The sequence below is a fragment of the Chelonoidis abingdonii genome, chromosome 4, assembly GCF_003597395.2.
Source record: "Chelonoidis abingdonii isolate Lonesome George chromosome 4, CheloAbing_2.0, whole genome shotgun sequence".
Lineage (NCBI taxonomy): Eukaryota > Metazoa > Chordata > Testudines > Testudinidae > Chelonoidis > Chelonoidis abingdonii.
The window spans coordinates 123,436,376-123,454,177 of NC_133772.1; the positions used below are offsets into that span (position 1 = coordinate 123,436,376).

The 17,802-nt window shown below is 43.1% G+C and overlaps 2 protein-coding genes across 4 annotated transcripts in view; one reads left to right on the forward strand and one right to left on the reverse strand.

Annotated features, from left to right (window-relative positions):
- Nucleotides 1-1,097: 1,097 nt before the first annotated feature.
- On the reverse strand, nucleotides 1,098-9,059 carry NDUFB1 (NADH:ubiquinone oxidoreductase subunit B1). Of its 2 annotated transcripts, none has more exons than XM_032777380.2 (3): nucleotides 8,953-9,059; nucleotides 5,888-6,032; nucleotides 1,098-1,195 (listed from the first exon to the last, which is right to left on the reverse strand). In XM_032777380.2, exons 2-3 carry the CDS (start codon nucleotides 6,025-6,027, stop codon nucleotides 1,159-1,161), a joined length of 177 nt encoding a protein of 58 aa, XP_032633271.1. In that variant the 5' UTR covers nucleotides 6,028-6,032; nucleotides 8,953-9,059; the 3' UTR covers nucleotides 1,098-1,158. The 2 variants fall into 2 exon arrangements, with proteins under 2 accessions (XP_032633271.1, XP_032633281.1); XM_032777390.2 differs by lacking the exon at nucleotides 8,953-9,059 and adding an exon at nucleotides 8,583-8,671.
- A 212-nt stretch (nucleotides 9,060-9,271) lies between these two features.
- CPSF2 (cleavage and polyadenylation specific factor 2) overlaps nucleotides 9,272-17,802 on the forward strand; it is a 28,463-nt gene continuing 19,932 nt past the window's right edge. Inside the window, exons 1-3 of one of the 2 annotated variants that reach the window (XM_032777372.2) lie at nucleotides 9,272-9,407; nucleotides 10,110-10,211; nucleotides 16,459-16,639. In XM_032777372.2, coding sequence (XP_032633263.1) covers nucleotides 16,491-16,639 — 149 coding nt within the window. In that variant the 5' untranslated portion in view covers nucleotides 9,272-9,407; nucleotides 10,110-10,211; nucleotides 16,459-16,490. The remainder of the gene's footprint in view (nucleotides 9,408-10,109; nucleotides 10,212-16,458; nucleotides 16,640-17,802) is intronic. The other variant, XM_032777363.2, reaches the window with a different exon arrangement.

The following is a 17,802-nucleotide window of genomic DNA, read 5'->3' on the forward strand; positions in this document are numbered from 1 at the left end:
CAGTCTGGGAGGTATTGAACCCAATATGCAGATTTATGGAAAGCTGCTGGTTTGAGGGGTGACCCTTTCATGTTCTGAAGGAGAGCAACCACTGCGAAAAATCGGTTAAACTTTATGACTGAATTCAAGGCTGTGTTTTAAGCACCTTTACACCACACCACAATCATAGAGGTCTGGAAAGCAGCTGGAACTCCTCCCACAAAGCCAAAAATTTCCTCAGCACAGGGAATTCCTTTAACAGCATAGAGTTGTTAATTACTTTTATTGCTGTAGCACCAAGGAGGCCCATCGCCAATGAGTATCCTGTTGAGGTAGGCACAGTAGAAATATAGAACCAAATATCCTGCAGTCCTTGGCTCCAGCCGCTTATGATCTAACATAATGCCCCTATCCCTTACAGGCCTTGGTGCAAAGAACGGGCTGTGGCATGGCCCATAAATGGTTTCCAGAAGTTTCCATAAATTACAGCAGTTCCAAAGGCTGCTCCACTTTATGCTTGGTGAATGGCAAACACCTAGCCATGCCCAGAATTTGCAACCTGCCATAGGACAAAAGCACCTGTGCCCAAGTGATGGCTGCACCCTCTGAACTGCTCAGAATGCCTACATGAGAACAATAAGGTAGAAGACCAACAGGTCTCTTTACTTTATAATGATTTAGGCAAACACATACACTTTGTTATAACTAAACCAGCAGTTTTTTTTTAAAAGGCAAATTAATTTCCATTTCTTTGTGAATGCTCTTTTTTTTCTTTCCCCATTTTACTCAATTAAAATACAAAGAGACCTGTCCTAGCCTTGGAGGGGTTTTTTGTTCATTTGTTTTAAATGTGAGTGCCTTTTACATAGTTTTTCTGCTTATTGTGTATGTTTTTTCCTTAGGAGCAAGACTTTTTAGAAACAACATTTCTGAACAGGATATTTATTAGTCATATGATTAAATCGTCCTGCAAAATGGAAATGAAGAACAGGGAATTAAATTGGCAGAACTAAACTACACTTTTCAGTGGCTTTATTTTTTTTAATACTAGGAATGAAGTGTATCAGGTGTAAAAACATGGTTCCTGTTCCACAGATGACACAGTGACAAAGCCATCATCCACTTGTTATACACGCTAATTTAATTACATGGAAGCATTTCCCATTTCACAGACAGCTTTTATCTCCAGGTAACTTCTTCACCAGGTTTCAATTCCCTGTGTGGAGGGGAAAAAAAAATGAGGATAGTAAAATTAGGTAGTGCACAGGACTTTTACAGACTGTAATCTACATTACTGTTTATAGATTTAAGTTAGTGTTTCACTAGCTTAATTGTGAGGTATTTTGTAACAGATCTGGATTTCTATATTAACTTTTAAGAATAATTAATATCCTTGACTTCTTTTGTAACCGTTAATCAAAAATTTTATTATTTGAATAACTGGTCTTCTCCTTCCTTCCCCTCTTCTTAAAAGTTAGGATTGCTTTTTTCTGTGTAGTTTCCTTATGATACTCTTGACTCCCTTCCACATTAGCCCCTCCCCCCCCAATTAGCACCGTGGAGAAGATTCTGCAGCAACCTCTCTCTATTGACTAAAATGGGACTTCATGGCAGGGTCCACTCACATTGGAGTTGAGCTCACTGGACAACTGTGGCCTTAGTTATCAAGTATGGCTAATGAGGGCTTGAAGTAGATACTTTAGGAGCATGACAAAGACACCCATAAAATAGTTGTTCAGTTGCTTTCCAGCAACTTGTCTAAGGTGCATCTTGAGCACTCCCTGCCCCTTTTAGTCTGAAAACAAATGATGGAATTAGGAGCCAATCCCTTATGTAGGTGTTGTTCCCAACAAACTCAATGGGACTTCAGTACCAGGCAAATTGGTTGAAACTACAGTAAAGAACAGAATTATTGGGAAAGAGTCAACACAGCTTTTGTAAAAGGAAATCATGCCTCACCAATCTATTAGAATTCTTTGAGGATGTCAACAAGCACATGGACAAGGGTGAACCAGTTGACACAGAAGAAAGCCTTGGACAAGGACTCAAACCAAAGGATCTCAAGCAAAGTCAGCAGTCACAGGATAAAGTGAAGGTTCTCTCATGGATCAGTAATTGAATAAAAGATAGGAAATAAAGGCTAGGCATAAGTGGACGGTTTTCACAATGGAGAGAGAGAAAAAGCAGGATCCCTGAAGGATCTGTACTGGTACCAGTGTTCCCACTAATTTTTTATGTCCATATGCGGAATGAATTTTGTTATGTGCACCAATATGGAGGTGGTATGTGACATCACCTTCATATTAGTGCTAACAAAATGCATGCGGTGAGGGTGGGACCAAGGGGTTTGGAACATGAGAGAGGGCTCAGGGCTGGGGCAGAGGGTTGGGGTATGGGGAGGGTGAGGACTCTGGCTGGGGATGCGGTCTCTGGGGTGGGGGCAGTGATGATGTGTTCGGGAGGGAGCTCAGGGCTGAGGCAGAGAGTAGGGCTGTGCGGGGATGGAGGATCTGGCTGTGGGTGTGTGCTCTGCGGTGGGACTGGGGATGAGGGATGCAGGAGGGGTTCAGGGGCTGGGCTGTGCGCAGGGCTCCTTTCCCTGGCAGCTCCGGCGGGGCTGCACCGGGCCGTGTGAGGGACGACTCTCCCTGCCTGTTTGCGCAGCCCTTGAGAGACTGCTGCACGGCTGCACAGCTTACAGAGAACATAGACTGGGACCTGTGCTGTTCAACATATTCATAAATGATCTGGAAAAGGGGATGAACAGTGAGATGGCAACATTTGCAGATGATACAAAATTACTCAAGATTGTAGTCAGCTTTGGACTTATTTAAGTGACAAATGGATCTCTGTCACTGGGGAACAAAATGACAGATGAAATTCAGTATTAATAACTGCAAAGTAGAGCTGTCAATTGCAGTTAACTCATGCAATTAACTCAAAAAATATTATGATTAAAAAAATACCGATTAATTGCAGTTTTAATTGCACTGCTAAACAATAGAATACCAGTTGAAATGTATTACATATTTTTGATGTTTTTCTACATTTTCATATATATTGTATTATGTGTTGTAATTGATATCAAAGTGTATATTTTTATTACAAATATTTGCACTGCAAAAATGATAAACAAAAGAAATAGTATTTTTTCAATTCACCTCATACAAGTACTGTAGTGCAATATCTTTATCATGAAAGTGCAATTTACAAATGTAGATTTCTTTTTTTGTTACATAACTGCACTCAAAAACAAAGCAATGTAAAACTTCAGAGCCTAGAGGTCCACTCAGTCCTACTTCTTGTTCAGCCAATTGCTAAGACAAACAAGTTTGTTTACATTTATGAGCGATAACGCTGCCTCTTCTTATTTACAATGTCACCAGAAAGTGAGAACAGGCATTTGCATGGCACTTTCGTAGCCGGCACTGCAAAGTATTTACATGCCAGATATGCTAAACATTTGTATGCCCCTTCATGCTTTGGCCATCATTGCAGAGGACTTGCTTCCATGCTGATGACACTCATAAAAAAATAATGTGTTAATTAAATTTGTGACTGACCTTTGTGGAGATCTGTATCTCCCCTGCTCTGTTTTACCCGCATTGTGCCATATATTTCATGTTATAGGAGTCTCAGAAGATGACCCAGCACCAGACATGCCAAACCCATGAAAAAAAACACCATCACAGAAATTGGGCCTGTTTTTCGCTTAATTGGCTTAAGAGTTCCTTGTTTGCTAGTTTTTGGCTTGTAGCTTGTTGATTCTTTTTTTTGATCAGCTCCTGGCAAGCAGGGGTAAGCGGCGGGGGGTGGAGGGGAAGAGAAGAGTCAGGGGTGCACAGCAGGCCCACCACAGTCCCAGACTGCACGCTCGGGGATCTAGTCACAGAGTGTTGAGGTTCTTAGAGACTGGCTTGTTTTGGCCTCGTTTTGAAAGGAGATTAGCTTGATTTTTGGCTTATTGTGAAAATCAGGTGCTTATTTACCGTGTGAAATTTGGCAGCTGTGCCCAGCACATGTTGTTCATTTTAAGAACACTTTCACAGCAGATCTGACAAAATGCAAAGAAGGTACCAATGTGAGATTTCTAAAGATAGCTACAGCACTCAACCCAAGGTATAAGAATCTGAAATGCCTTCCAAAATTTGAGAGGGACAAAGGGTGGAGCATGCTTTCAGAAGTCTTAAAAGAGCAACACTTTAATGCAGAAACTACAGAACCCGAAGCACCAAAAAGAAAATCAACCTTCTGCTGGTGGTATCCGACTCAGATATTGAAAATGAACATGCATCAGTATGCACTGCTTTGGAGAGAGATTGAGCAGAACCTGTCATTAGCATGAATATATGTCCTCTGGAATGGTGTTAAAGCATGAAGGGACATATGAATCTTTAGTGCATCTGGCACATAAATATCTTGCAACACCGGCTACAACAGTGCCATGAGAATGTATGTTCCCACTTTCAGGTGACACTGTAAATAAGAAGCGGGCAGCATTATCACCTTCAAATGTAAACAATCTTGTTTGTCTGAGCAATTGGTTGAACAAAAAGTAGGACTGAGCGGATTTGCAGGCTCAAAAATTTTACATTGTCTTATTTTTGAATACTTATTTCTTTTTTTTTTTTTTTTTACATACTTCTACATTTGTAAGTTCAACTTTCATGATACAGAGATTGCACTACAGTACTTGTATTGAGTGAACAGTTGTTTTTTTTACAGTGCAAATACTTGTAATCAAAAATAAATATAAAGTGAGCGCTCTACACTTTGTATTCTGTGTTGTAACTGAAATCAATATATTTGAAAATGTAGAAAGACATTAAAAAATATTTAACTAAATGGTATTCTATTATTAACACTCCGATTAATCGCACAATTAATTTTTTTTAATCGCTTGACAGCCCTACTGCAAAGTAATGCACTTTGGAAAATGTAAGTCCAACTAAACATACGAAGCGATGGAGTCTAAATTAGTTACCACCACTAAAAGAGATCATGGAATCATCGTGGATAATTGTCTGAAAAACATCTGCTCAGTGTGCAGCAGTGGTCACAAAAGCTAACAGAATGTTAGAAATCATCAGGAAAGAGATAGATAAGAAGACAGAAAATATCATAATGTCACTATACAAATCCATGGTTTGCTCACATCATTAGTACTAAGTGTAGTTCTGATCACCCTATCTCAAAAAAGATATATTAGAATTGAAAAGGTATAGAGAAGGGCAACGAAATTGATAAGGGTATGGAACAGCTTTCATACTAAGAGATGAAAAAGACTGTGACTGTTAAACTTGCGAAAGAGACAACTAAAGGGGGAGATGATAAAATGATTAATGGTGTGGAGAAACTGAATAAGGAAGTGTTATTTAACCCTTGACATAACACAAGAACCATGGGTCACCCAATGAAATTAATAGGCAACATGTTTAAAACAAACATAAGGAAGTATTCCTTCACACAATGAGGTCACCTTGGGGAACTCTTTGACAGAAAACCTTGCTCTGGGTGTCCCTAAACAACTAACTGCCAGAAGCTGGGACTGGAAAACAGGGGATGAATCATTGCCCTGTTCTGTTCATTCCCACTGAACCGTATGGCAGTGGCCACTGTCATAAGACAGGATACTGGGCTAGATGGACCATTGGTCTGACCCAGTATGGCCACTCTTATGACATTCACATGGGGAAAGATTGCAAGATTTCTTAACTCCAACTAGTTTAAATGGCAGTTGAGAACAATGATTACCTCACTTGAGGTGCCAACATTTTGCAGGACAGGACCTATAAGGCAAGATCCTGCTTCCTTTGAAGTCAATATCAAAACTCACATCACTTCAATCGGAGCAGAATTAGGCCTTTCAGACAGATTATTTTGTTAAAAGGTTGTGTCATAAACTAACCTTTTAAATAACATGCTCTTGTTTCTGAAAGCTGATAGTTTTTCATCATTCCTTCTGTCCAGATAGCATCCAATAACAAATCCCATGGGACACAAAATATGGACCCAGTAGTCACGCACAGCTTGGACAAAATTCACCATGATTGCTAAACGAAAAAAAAAATGGGGCGGGGGTCAGAGTAGACAAAAATATTAATATAGAAACTACTGCATATACCTAGTACATATAACCTCCCGTACTGGAATTTTCTCTATGCAATCATGAACATCTGAAGGCCAGCACATATTTTAACAAGAGAAAAATGCTGCTCTCAGGTCCACACAGAATTCCTGGGAACAGCCAGATACTGGAATCTAGATTGAACTTGCAGTACTGACAGTAGAATTTTGCCCTAAGGGAATAGGAATGCAACCCAATTAATAAACTATTTCAAGGTGATGATAGGCTGAGTATTTGCATTTAAAATTATGGCAAAAGTCCCTCACTAAAAATCATCCTAATAATGCACCATTTATGAGGAGTCTGCCTTGTTGTAAAATATAATACCTGTTCTCAACGAACATTTATAAAGCAAAAGCAGCAAAGATGCATCCGACGAAGTGGGTATTCGCCCATGAAAGCTCATGCTCCAAAACTTGTTAGTCTATAAGGTGCCACAGGACACTTTGCTGCTTTTACAGATCCAGACTAACACGGCTACCCCTCTGATATTTATAAAGCAGGAATTTTCACAGTATTCATCTATAAGTCTAGAGGCAATTACTGTAAGGTAGGTGCACAACTGGTTGAAAGGCCATCCTCAAAGAGTAGTTATCAATGGTTCACTGTCAAACTGGGAAGACCTATCAGATGGTGACCTGAAGGGATCTGTCATTGGTTTAGTACTACTCAATATTTTCATTAATAACTTGAATAATTGAGCGCAGAATATTCTTATAAAATTTGCATATGACACCAAGCAGGGAGGGGCTGCAAGCACTTTGAAGGACAGGATAAGAATTCAAATGATCTTGATGCTTTCAAGAATTGGTCTGAAATCAATAAGATGAAATTAAATAAAGACAACCGCAAATCTACACTTCGGAAAGAAAAATCATGCATAAATACAAAATGGGGAATAAATGGCTAAGCAGCAGTACTGTAAAAGAGGATCTGGGGGTTTTAGTGGATCACAAATTGAATATGAGTCAACAGTATGATGCTGTTGTGAAAAAGGCTACTACCACTCTGGTATACATTAACAGGGGTGAAAGACATGAAAAAACTGAAAGAACTGGGCATGCTAGGCTAGATTAACAAAGAAATGTAGGCACCTAGAAAATCAACAGGATTCACAAAACCTGGGTTTGGTACCCTATACAATGAAAGACTAAGAGCAGAGATAGGTGCCTAAAACTGGAATTCACAAAATGCAGTATGCCAGGACGTTTTTTGCCTAAGATAGCCAACAGGAAGCATGCCCCTCTCTCAGGTATACCACTCTCTCAGACCTAGGCACCTAAGTCTGGACTGCAGGAATGTGTACCCCTCTGATTGGGATTCTCAGCTGCAAATGCTATCTTGGAGGCAGATACCTATACCACTTTTGCAAGAAGATGGTGGGGGGAGGAGCAGGGAAGGGACAGAATGAACGGAGAGGACAGAGGGTTATGAGAGGAGAAGCTCCGTCATAACCTTTAGCCCAATGGTCAGGTACTCACCTGAGACGTGGAGACCCCAAGTTCAAGTCCCCCCTCCACTTGAGGGAAATATGTGAATTGAACAGGGATCTTCCATCTCTTAATTGAGTGCCCTAGCTATTGGGCTCTGAGCTATTGTAATTCGAGGCTCCCTCAGTCTTTCCTGTTGAAGCTGTTCCACTGTGGCTAAATATTTTAAACAGTCATTGGAGCAGGGAAATTGAATTCTGGGAGCTTGTCGACACAAATTTTATAGCACTCTAACTTGTTGGCTCAAGGGTGTGAAAAATCGCCCTCCTGAGCACAGCAAGTCCAAGCACTTTAAAGCGCTAGTGTAGATAGGCTCTGAGCATGGGGAGCACAGTTAGCAGGAGCTCACGCTTGACCACACTCATACTTCAAAGTGCTGCCACAGGAGCATTTCCGTGGCAGCGCTTTGAAGTTTCCAGTGTAGACATACCCTGGGTCTCCCCCCTCCCAGGTGAATACTCTAGCCAAAAGGCCACAAAGTCATTCTCATGCTTGTTCTTGCTCTCTCTCTGGTCCAATAATTCTTTCATTACTATTCACAGTGCAACAGTTTCAGCATCGGGGGAGATCACAAAGAGGGCAGGGGGAGAAGAGATAGAATGTGCCTGTGTGAGAATGACTCTGTAGTCTGGTGGTTAGCGCACTCACCACAGAGGTAGAAGATCCATGATCCTGTCCCCCTGCTTCAGTGACATTTATTTATTTACACACAGTGGAACATCTTCAATCAGAGAGACTGACAGAGGCCCACAACAGAATATACCATACTCCAGTAGCATACTCAGCTCACCTGAGAAGTGGCAGATCCTGTTCATGTTCCTTCTCCCCTTCAGGCAGAGGAGGAAGTTGTACCAGTGGTCTCCCACCTCACAGATGAGTAACCTAACCACTGGGCTAAAAATTATGACAGCTCCTCCCCACCTCTGGCCATTGTGTGAGCTTGTCTATAAGGCCCAGTCCGGTAGATGAGATCCGAACACACTTACCAGATCAGGCCCCACAAGCAAGTTAAGTGTTCCGCTGCCTAATTTATCCTGGTTTGTCCATCACTCTGGAACTTAGGCGTCCGCCACTCAACCTCTACAGCACCTAGCACAGGGCCCCGACTGCTCCCAGTAGCATTACGGTGTAGGTACCACACGATCCGAGGGAGAGAGCCACTCCACACACGGGCCCAGTATTATTGCTGGAGCCCCCTCGCACAACGCACTAACAGCCACTGGCCTGGCCCGGCCCGGCCCGGCCCACCCCGCGCGCCGGAGCTGTGTTCCCAGCCAAGAAGGCGCCACGGCCAGCGACTAGCACAAAGCAAACGTGCAGTCCCCGGGAGCCTCCTCACCCACAGGCCCCGCTCACCTGCCACCCGCTGCCGGGCCTAGACCTACTGCCGCCTGCTCCGAGCCCAAGGGCAACTGGGGCTACGCAAGCTGCTACTTCTGGACAAGCCACCAGCCTGGCAGGACAGACCATTAGCTGTGAAGGGGGGAAGGGTTAGCTTCACCCTGGGAGCGTTTATTTCGAAGTTCCACGCCGTCGCCCTTATGAGCCTCTATGGCCCAGCTCTCGTAACTAAGGCGGATGCGAGGCCCGAGTGTCCCGCTCTGCGCTCCCCCGGGCTGCCAATGGTACAGTCCATTCCCCTTTCGCTTTCTCCTACGCCAGACTCCCGAGCCCCGCCTCCCCATCTCAGTTCAAAATGGCGGCGGCTGCGGAAGACATGGGGTCTGACTGAGGAGGCGGCCGGGGTCCCTCCCTGTGCTGTCCCCAGTGGGTTTAGGGGGCTGGGGCAGCGGCGTAGGGCTGGTGGTGAGGTAGGTGCTGGGGTGCCTCGCTCCGCCCATGTCCCTGGGAAGAGCCTGATACAGCGATCTGCACAGTGGCCCCTGGCGAGCAAGGAGGCTTTCCGTCCCAGCGCATGAGGCCCGAGGGACTGGTCTGGGTGGGGGGACTTCTCTAAGCGTCCCCTCTCGTCAGTGAAAGCGGGGAGAGGGGCTTCCCCATCCCCGGGATGTCTTGGGATTGGGACCCTCCTCCCCGGGAGCGCTGGAGAGCGGGGGTGAGCGAGAGCGAGTTGGGGGCAGGAGACCCTCGAGCGGGCGGGGGCGAGCGGCAGCGAGTTGGGGGCAGGAGACCCTCGAGCGAGCGGGGGCCACCTCCAGAGAGAGACGGGAGTGGGAGTCGCTTCTCACAGAGTGGGGAAGGGGACAGTGAGTGGAGGAGTCATGCACCAGCTCTGTGTGTGTCCTCCTAGCATTGCATTTCCTTTGGGGAGACCTCTAGCCTTCTGGCAATCACAAAATCCTAGACATGTGGCTGTAAGGGATCTTGGTAGGTCCTTTAGTTTAGCCCCATGGCAAGTAAACCTAGACCATCCCTGCCTGGTATGTGTCCAGCCTGTTTTTAAATTCCTCCAAAGAGAGGTGTTTTATAAGTTTCCTGGGAAGAGCACTTAACTACCGTTAGAGGAAGAAAATATTTTTTTAATATCTAACTCTGTTTTTTTCTTGCTGCAGATTAAGCCCTTTACTTCTTGTCCTGCCTTCAGTGGACATGGAGACCAGTTGAGCATAGTCCTCTCAATAACAACACTTACCATATTTGACGACTATTTTCAGGTCCCCTGTGTTTCCTTTTCTCCAGACTAAATATGCCCAATTTTCAGAAAAAGGAGGCCAAAGTGTGACTCACTGTTTTCATTATACTTCTTAAAAGTTATATTTTAAAAAACTGCCATGATTGTAGTGACCATTATGAAATGGTCAGTTCATGATTTTAAGGAATGGTAGGAGGGAAAACAGCATAATAACGATAATGGATTTCAAGAAGACAGACATTAGCAAACTCAGGGAATTGATAGGTAAGATCCCATTGGAAGCAAGTCTAAGAGCAAAAACAGTTTGAGAGAGTTAGCAAGTTTTGTAAAGAGACATTATTAAGGGTCCGAGCAAACTGTCCTGCATAGGAAAGATAACTATGGCAAGAGACCACCATGGCCTAACCAGGAAATCTTCAATGATCTGAAACTCAAAAGAGAGTCCTATAAAAATGCTAATTAGGTCAAATTAAAAAGAATGAATATTTTTAAAAAAACAGGTAGGGACACAATTAGGCCAAGGAACAAAATGAGAGTAAACTAGCTAGAGACATGAAAGGTAACAAGAAAACATTTTACAAAAACATTAGAAGCAAGCGGAAGACCAATGACAGGGTAGGCTCATTACTAAATCATGGGCGGGGGGGGGGGAACCACAATAAAAGAAAATGTCGAAAGGGCAGAAGTGCTAAATGATTTTATTTGTTTATCATTTTCCCAAAAAAGATCAGTAAAGCTTTTGATATCTAACTAGTGGAACACCAGTGAAAATGAGGTGACCTGAGACTAAAATAGGGAATGAACACATTAAAAATTTCTTTAACAATTAGATATCTTCAGTCGGAGGGCCTGAGGAAATACATCCTGAAATACTGGAGGAGCTGACTGAAGAATATCTGAGCTTAAGCAGTTTATTCTTTGAAAAGCTCATGAAATGGAAGAGAATTCCAGGACTGGCAAGAGCAAATGTAAGTGCCAGTCTTATAAAATGGGGAATATAAACCTAGTCAGCTTAACTTCAGTACCCAAATCTAGATGATAAGGTGATATAAGTCAACATGGATTTGACAAGACAAATCCTGTAAAAATAAATAAATAAAATAAAAATTGCGATTGTGTGATTAAACAAAAATAGAAAATATCATTTATTTCAATCTTTTTGATGTTTTCTACATTTTAAAAATATATTGATTTCAATTAATAACAACAATACAAAGTGTACAGTGCTCACTTTATATTTATTTTTATTACAAATATTTGCACTGAAAAAAACAAGAAAATAGTTATTTTTCGATTCCCTATCAAGACTGAGTGAAATCTCTTATCATGAAGTTGAACTTACCAAATATGTACAAAAAAATAACTGCACTCAAAAACAGAACATCACAAAACTTTTAGAGCCTATAAGTCCACTCAGTTTCCTAATATCTTGTTCAGCCAATCGCTCATACGAGCGAAGTTTGGTTTACATTTCAGGAGATAATGCTTCTGCTCTGTTCACAAATGTCATATGAAACTGAGAACAGTGTTCTTATAGCACTGTTTGTAGCTGGTCCTTACAAGATATTTACATGCGAGATGCACTAAAGATTCATATGTCCTTCATGCTTCAGCCCATTCAAGGGGACATGCTTCCATGGTGTGAAAAGTTCTGCTCAATAACCTCCAACGCATGGGGACTGACACGTTCATGTTTTCTCTCATTATCTGAAGTCAAATGCCACAGACACACAACACACTTTTGTGGTTTGGGTTTCTGGTAGTTTCCACATCAGAATGTTGCTCTTTTAAGACTTCTGTAAGCATGCTCCACACCTCATCCCTCTGAGTGCATTTTATTAACGAGCATCATCAACATGGAAGCATATCCTCTGGCATGGCTGCCAAAGCATGAAGGGGCACACAAATGTTTAGCATATCTGGTGCGTAAATACGTTGCAGTGCGGGCTACAAAAGTCACATGCAAATACCTGTTCTCATTTTCTGGTGACATTGTAAATAAGAAGTAGGTAGCATTATCTTTTGTAAATGTTGATGAACTTGTTTCTTAGCGATTGGCTGAACAAAAAGTAGCACCAAGTGGACTTGTAGGCTCTAAAGTTTTGAAATATTTTGTTTTTTAGTGCAGTTATGTAACCAAAAAAAATTCTATTTATGTTGTTTCAGAAAAAAGAGATTGTACGACAGTACTTGTATGAGGTGAACTGAAAAATACTATGTCTTTATCATTTTTACAGTGCAAATATTTGTAATAATATAAAGTGAGCACTGTACACTTTGTATTCTGTTTTGTAGTTAAAATCAATATATTTGAAAATGTAGAGAAACATCCAAAATTTTTTAATAAATTTCAATTGGTATTCTGTTGTTTAACAATGTGATTAAAACTGTGGTTAATTGTGATTAATTTTTGAGTTTATCATGTGAGTTAACTGCAGTTAATCAATAGCCTTAGTAACAAGCCTTGTGAATGGGGGAAAAGGGTAGATGTTTACTCCTGGAGGAATTCTGCACCACTGCATGCAGAATTCATGGCCTCTGCAGATTTCATTGCTTCCCTGTAGAAATATGACTTCTGAGGGGGAAGCAAAGGGAAGTCGCAAGAGTGGTCATGGGCCCCTTCCCAGCAGCACGGGCATGTCGTTTCGGGTGCCGGGAGGAGCCAGCGGACAGGTAAATCACTGTGGGGGGGGATGCCCGGCTGGTGGCTCCTACCCTGTGCCAGGCTCGGCTGGGGAGGACAGAACTTCCTCTTCCTTTGCAAGTAGTGGCTGCAGCTGGATCAGAAACCTCTCCTGGCTGCAGGAAGCTTCGCATTCCCACTTCCTGCCCCATCATTCTTTCAGCCATGTGAGGTGGGGTCAGTGTATGGGGACCTGCTCCCCTGTCCACCCAATGCCTCTGCATCCAGATCTCTCCATACCTACACCTACTGAGCCTTACCTTCCTTGTGCCTGAACCTCCACCTGGCCGAGCTCCTCCCCCTGCATCTGGCTTACCAGCCCCTGTTGAGCCCCCACACTTGAACCTCCACCCCAGTGAACTCCTCCCTGGACAACCATAACAAGCTCTGTACCTGGACCCCCAACTCACAGAGACCCAATCAGCTGCACCTGAACTCCTGCCCCAGCACCTGGACCCTCTCGCTGAACTTCCCACACCCTCTCTTCTGATTCCCATCTCCCCCACATCTCTGTGCTGAGCCCCAGCCATCTTCACCTGGAGCCCTCTGCGGAGTCCCATTCCCCCTGCCCTGGGAACCCCCACAATGAGCCCCTGTGCATCTAGTTACCCCCCTCCCCTTTCACACTCAGACCATAAGAATGGCCATACTGGGTCAGACCAAAGGTCCATCTAGCCCAGAATCTGTCTTTTAATATTGGCCAAGGTGCTTCAGAGGGAATGAACAGAACAGATATTAATCAAACGATGCATCCCCTGTTGCCCATTCCCAGCTTCTGGCAAACAGAGGCTAGGAAATGCCCTACTGATCCCCCACATCCAGCTTGTCCCACATAGAAGTCTCTCACCCCACCTTTGGATCCCCCCTCCATACTTGAGTCCTGCAGGTCTGAGCCTGCCTGCCCCACACCTGGATTGGGAACCAGTGGGTATGTGTGAGAGAGGATGCCCCTCTCCCTTGCTGTCTTGGTTTATCTGGTGTGGAGGGGCATGACCCTAGGCTGTTTGTGGGACAGGCAAAGCCCTTTTGCTGTATGAGGATCGGGAGGAGTATCACTGCTGAGTCTGTTTCTGGGGGCGTGCTGCAAGGTGATATCCCACCTCCATGCAGCCAGTGGCAAGTGCTCCCCACTGCCATGTTAGAGCCTCTACATTTATTGACAAAATATGCAGAATTTTAAAATATGTGCGGAATTTTTAATTTTTTGGTGCAGAATTTCCTCAAGAGTAAGATGTGATATATCTTGACATTAGTAAGGTTTTTGATACTATCTCGCATGACCTTCTCATAAACAAACTAGGGAAATATAACCTAACTGGAGCTACTATAAGTTGGCTTCACGGCTTGTTAGAAAACAATTCCCAGAGAGTAATCATCAGTGGTTCTCAATGAAGCTCGAAGGGCATATCTAGTGGGGTCCTGCAGAATCAGTCCTGGTCCCAGTTCTGTTCGATATCTTCATAAATGATTTAGATAATGGCATAGAGAGAGCACTTGTAAAGTTTGTGGTTGATATCAAGATGGGAGGGGTTGCAAGTGCTTTGAAGGGTAGGATTGCAGTAGAACCTCAGAGTTATGACCACCAGAGTTACAAACTGAGCGGTCAACTACACATCTCATTTGGAACTGGAAGTATGCAGACAGGCAGCAGCAGAGGCATTCCTCACCCCCCCCCTCCCCCCCCAGCAAGTAAGGTACTCTTTCTGTGCTTGATTCATTTACATTAAGATGGTTAAAAGCAGCATTTTTCTTCTGCATAATAAATTTTAATTGTAAACTTTCGCAAGAACAGCCATGGTTTGTTCAGAGTTACGAACAACCTCCACTCCCAAGATGTTCATAAATCTGAGGTTCTACTGTAAAATTCAAAATGATCTGGACAAACTGGAGAAATGGTAGGAAGTAAATAGGATGAAATTCAGTAAGGACAAATGCAAAATACTCCATTTAGGAAGGAACAATTAATTACACACATACAAAATATGAAATGACTGCTTAGGAAGAAGTACTATGGAAAGGGATTTGGAGATTATAAGTGGATCACAAACTAAATATAAGTCAACCATTTAACACTGTTGCAAAAAATGTGGATGTCACTCTGGGTTGTATTAGCAGGAGTGTTGTAAGCAAGACACAAGAAGTAATTCTTCCACTCTACTCCATCCTGATATGGCCTCAACTGGAGTATTGTGTCCAGTGCCAGGTGCCGCATTTCAGGAAAGATGTGGACAAACTGGAGAAAGTCCAGAAGAGATCAACAAAAATGATTAAAGGTCTAGAAAACATAACCTATGAGGAAAGACTGAAAAATTGGGTTTGTTTAGTTTGGAGAAGAGATGATGGGGGGAGAGGGGACATAAAAGTTTGTTACAAGGACGAGGGAGAAAAATTGTTCTCATTAAACTCTGAGGATAGTACAAGAAGCAATGGGCTTAAATTGCTGCAGGGGTGGTTTAGGTTGGACATTAGGAAAAACTTACTGTCAGGGTAGTTAAGCACGGAAACAAATTGCTTAGGGAGGTTGTGGAATCTTTGTTTTTGAAGTTTTTAAAAATAGGTCCAGTGGTTCTCAAACTGGGTTGTGACCCTGTTTTAATGGGGTCGCCATTGCTGGTGTTAGACTTAAGAACATAAGAATGGCCATATTGGGTCAGACCAAGGGTCCATCCAGCCCAGCATCCTGTCTCCCGACAGTGGCCAATGCCAGGTGCCCCAGAGGGTGTGAACCTAACAGGCAGTGATCAAGTGATCTGTCTCCTGCCATCCATCTCCACCCTCTGACAAACAGAGGCTAAGAATACCATTCCTTACCCATCCTGGCTAATAGCCATTATTGGACTTAACCTCCATGAATTTATCTAGTTCTCTTGCTGGGCGTTGTACTGCAAGACTCAAGTTACAGTCTCCCTCCATGAGGTGTCAGGACTCTGGCTGCCCCCTCTTCCCCCCACCCGCCCAGGGTTGTGTAGTAATTTTTGTTGTCAGAAGGGAGTCGAGGTGCAATGAAGTTTGAGAACCACTGGATTAGACAATTACCTGTCAGGAATGGTCTAGTTATTACTTAGTCCTTCCTTGAGTGCAGGGAACTGGACTAGATGACCTATTGAAGTCCGTTCCAGTCCTACACTTTTATGATCTAGTTTCTCAGGCTTTTTCTGTTTCTTTATCAATCTGCCTTTCTCTTCATTTTCAGTGGAAGCTTGTGTATGTCTGTCTCCATCCAGCTTTCTTTTAATGAACAATCCCTTTTAAATAGGAAGTTGCCATACATTGACTTGCAACATTTTTGATTGACATCCACAAAATTTGCTAGGTTTTGGGGAAGTGTCTGAAAACAATCCCAATTTAAGAACAATAAGAGGTTGTTTTCTGTCTTTGTATTTAAAATATAGCAGCTCAAATAACAGCGTCAATAGAATTTCTGGTAATTGATAATGAGGTATTATTATCTAGTAATAATAATAATACAAAATTATTACTGATTTGCATATGTTTACACAAATAATAAAATAACGGTTGGTCTAAATATCTAAATACAAACTTCTTTTGAATTAGGTGTTTACATTTTTTTTTCTTTTTAAAATAGTTGTTTTGGTAAACAGACATTTGGACAGCAAAATGACCTCGATTATCAAGTTGACTACGCTCTCAGGGGTGCAGGAGGAATCTGCTCTCTGCTATCTGCTGCAGGTAGACGAGTTTCGTTTTTTATTGGACTGTGGCTGGGATGAGAATTTTTCAATGGATATCATTGATTCTCTAAGGAAGTAAGTAATTGCTTATCCTTTGTTTGTTTTTCTAATAAAAGCCTTGAAAACACATTACTGCATGTTTTAAAGCATGATATTTTATGCTCATGATGTAGAATGAAAATCCAAAATTTTTGTTTTCTATTTAAAATTGCATATATGATAGGAAAAATCAGTCTTCTAAAACCTTAATAAATAGATCTGCTCTGTGTATATTCTGAGTTATATCAGCTTGCATTAATTACATAAATATGATTTTTTTTTATCTAATAGCCCTGCAGATCCATTATATACTGCTATGAGATACTTAGCTTGGCTCAGTTCTGGCCTGTGTATTATCAATAAGGCTGTGAGTCTGTCAGGGAGGCCATGGATTCCATGACTTCTGCAGTGGCTGGATCTGGCTCAGGGGCTACCCAAAGTGGGCAGTCCCTGGGCCAGCAACAACAGTTTGGGTGTGAGGGAGGGCGCTCAGGACTAGGGGCAGAGCGTTGGGGGTTTAGGGGGCGCTTACCTCAGGGTAGGGGGCTCCCACTGGTATGGCCCTGCAGCTCCCAGGTGGCCAGGGGTCAGGGGTGGGGGAACTGGCTCCGCGCTGCCTGTACCCACAGTTCCCGCCCCCACAGCTCGCATTGGCTGCAGTTCCTGGCCAATGGGAGCTGTGGCAGCCAGTGCTTGTGCCCTTGCGCTGCCTAAGAGCTGCAGGGACGTGGAACCGGATAGAGAGGCCCTGCCAACCCTCCCCACTTCACCCCTGAGCACCAGCAGGGGTCCTGAGCCACTTCCACCAGGACCCGCAGTCCCCCTGGACCGCCCATGGCTCCCCTCCCAAGTTTTAGTTACAGATATTTTTAGTAAAAGTTATGGACAGGTCACAGGCAGTGAATTTTACTAAAAATACCTATGTCTAAAACGTAACCTTAATTATCAACAGAATTAACTAAATACAAATAGTAGAATCTTAACTGCTGATCATGTATAAGCCAGAAAGAAAACAGTTTGATGCTCACCTGCTATTGGGTGTTTGGGCTGTCAGGAAAAAAAAAATCTGTGTTTTAAACTGAGCAGGTGGGCTCTTGCACTGAACCCCATTTAATTCAATGATGGCTCTGTGCATGTGCAGAAAGGGGTCATCCTGTACTCCCGGTGATTACAAGATGAGGGTCTAAATATGGAAGTTC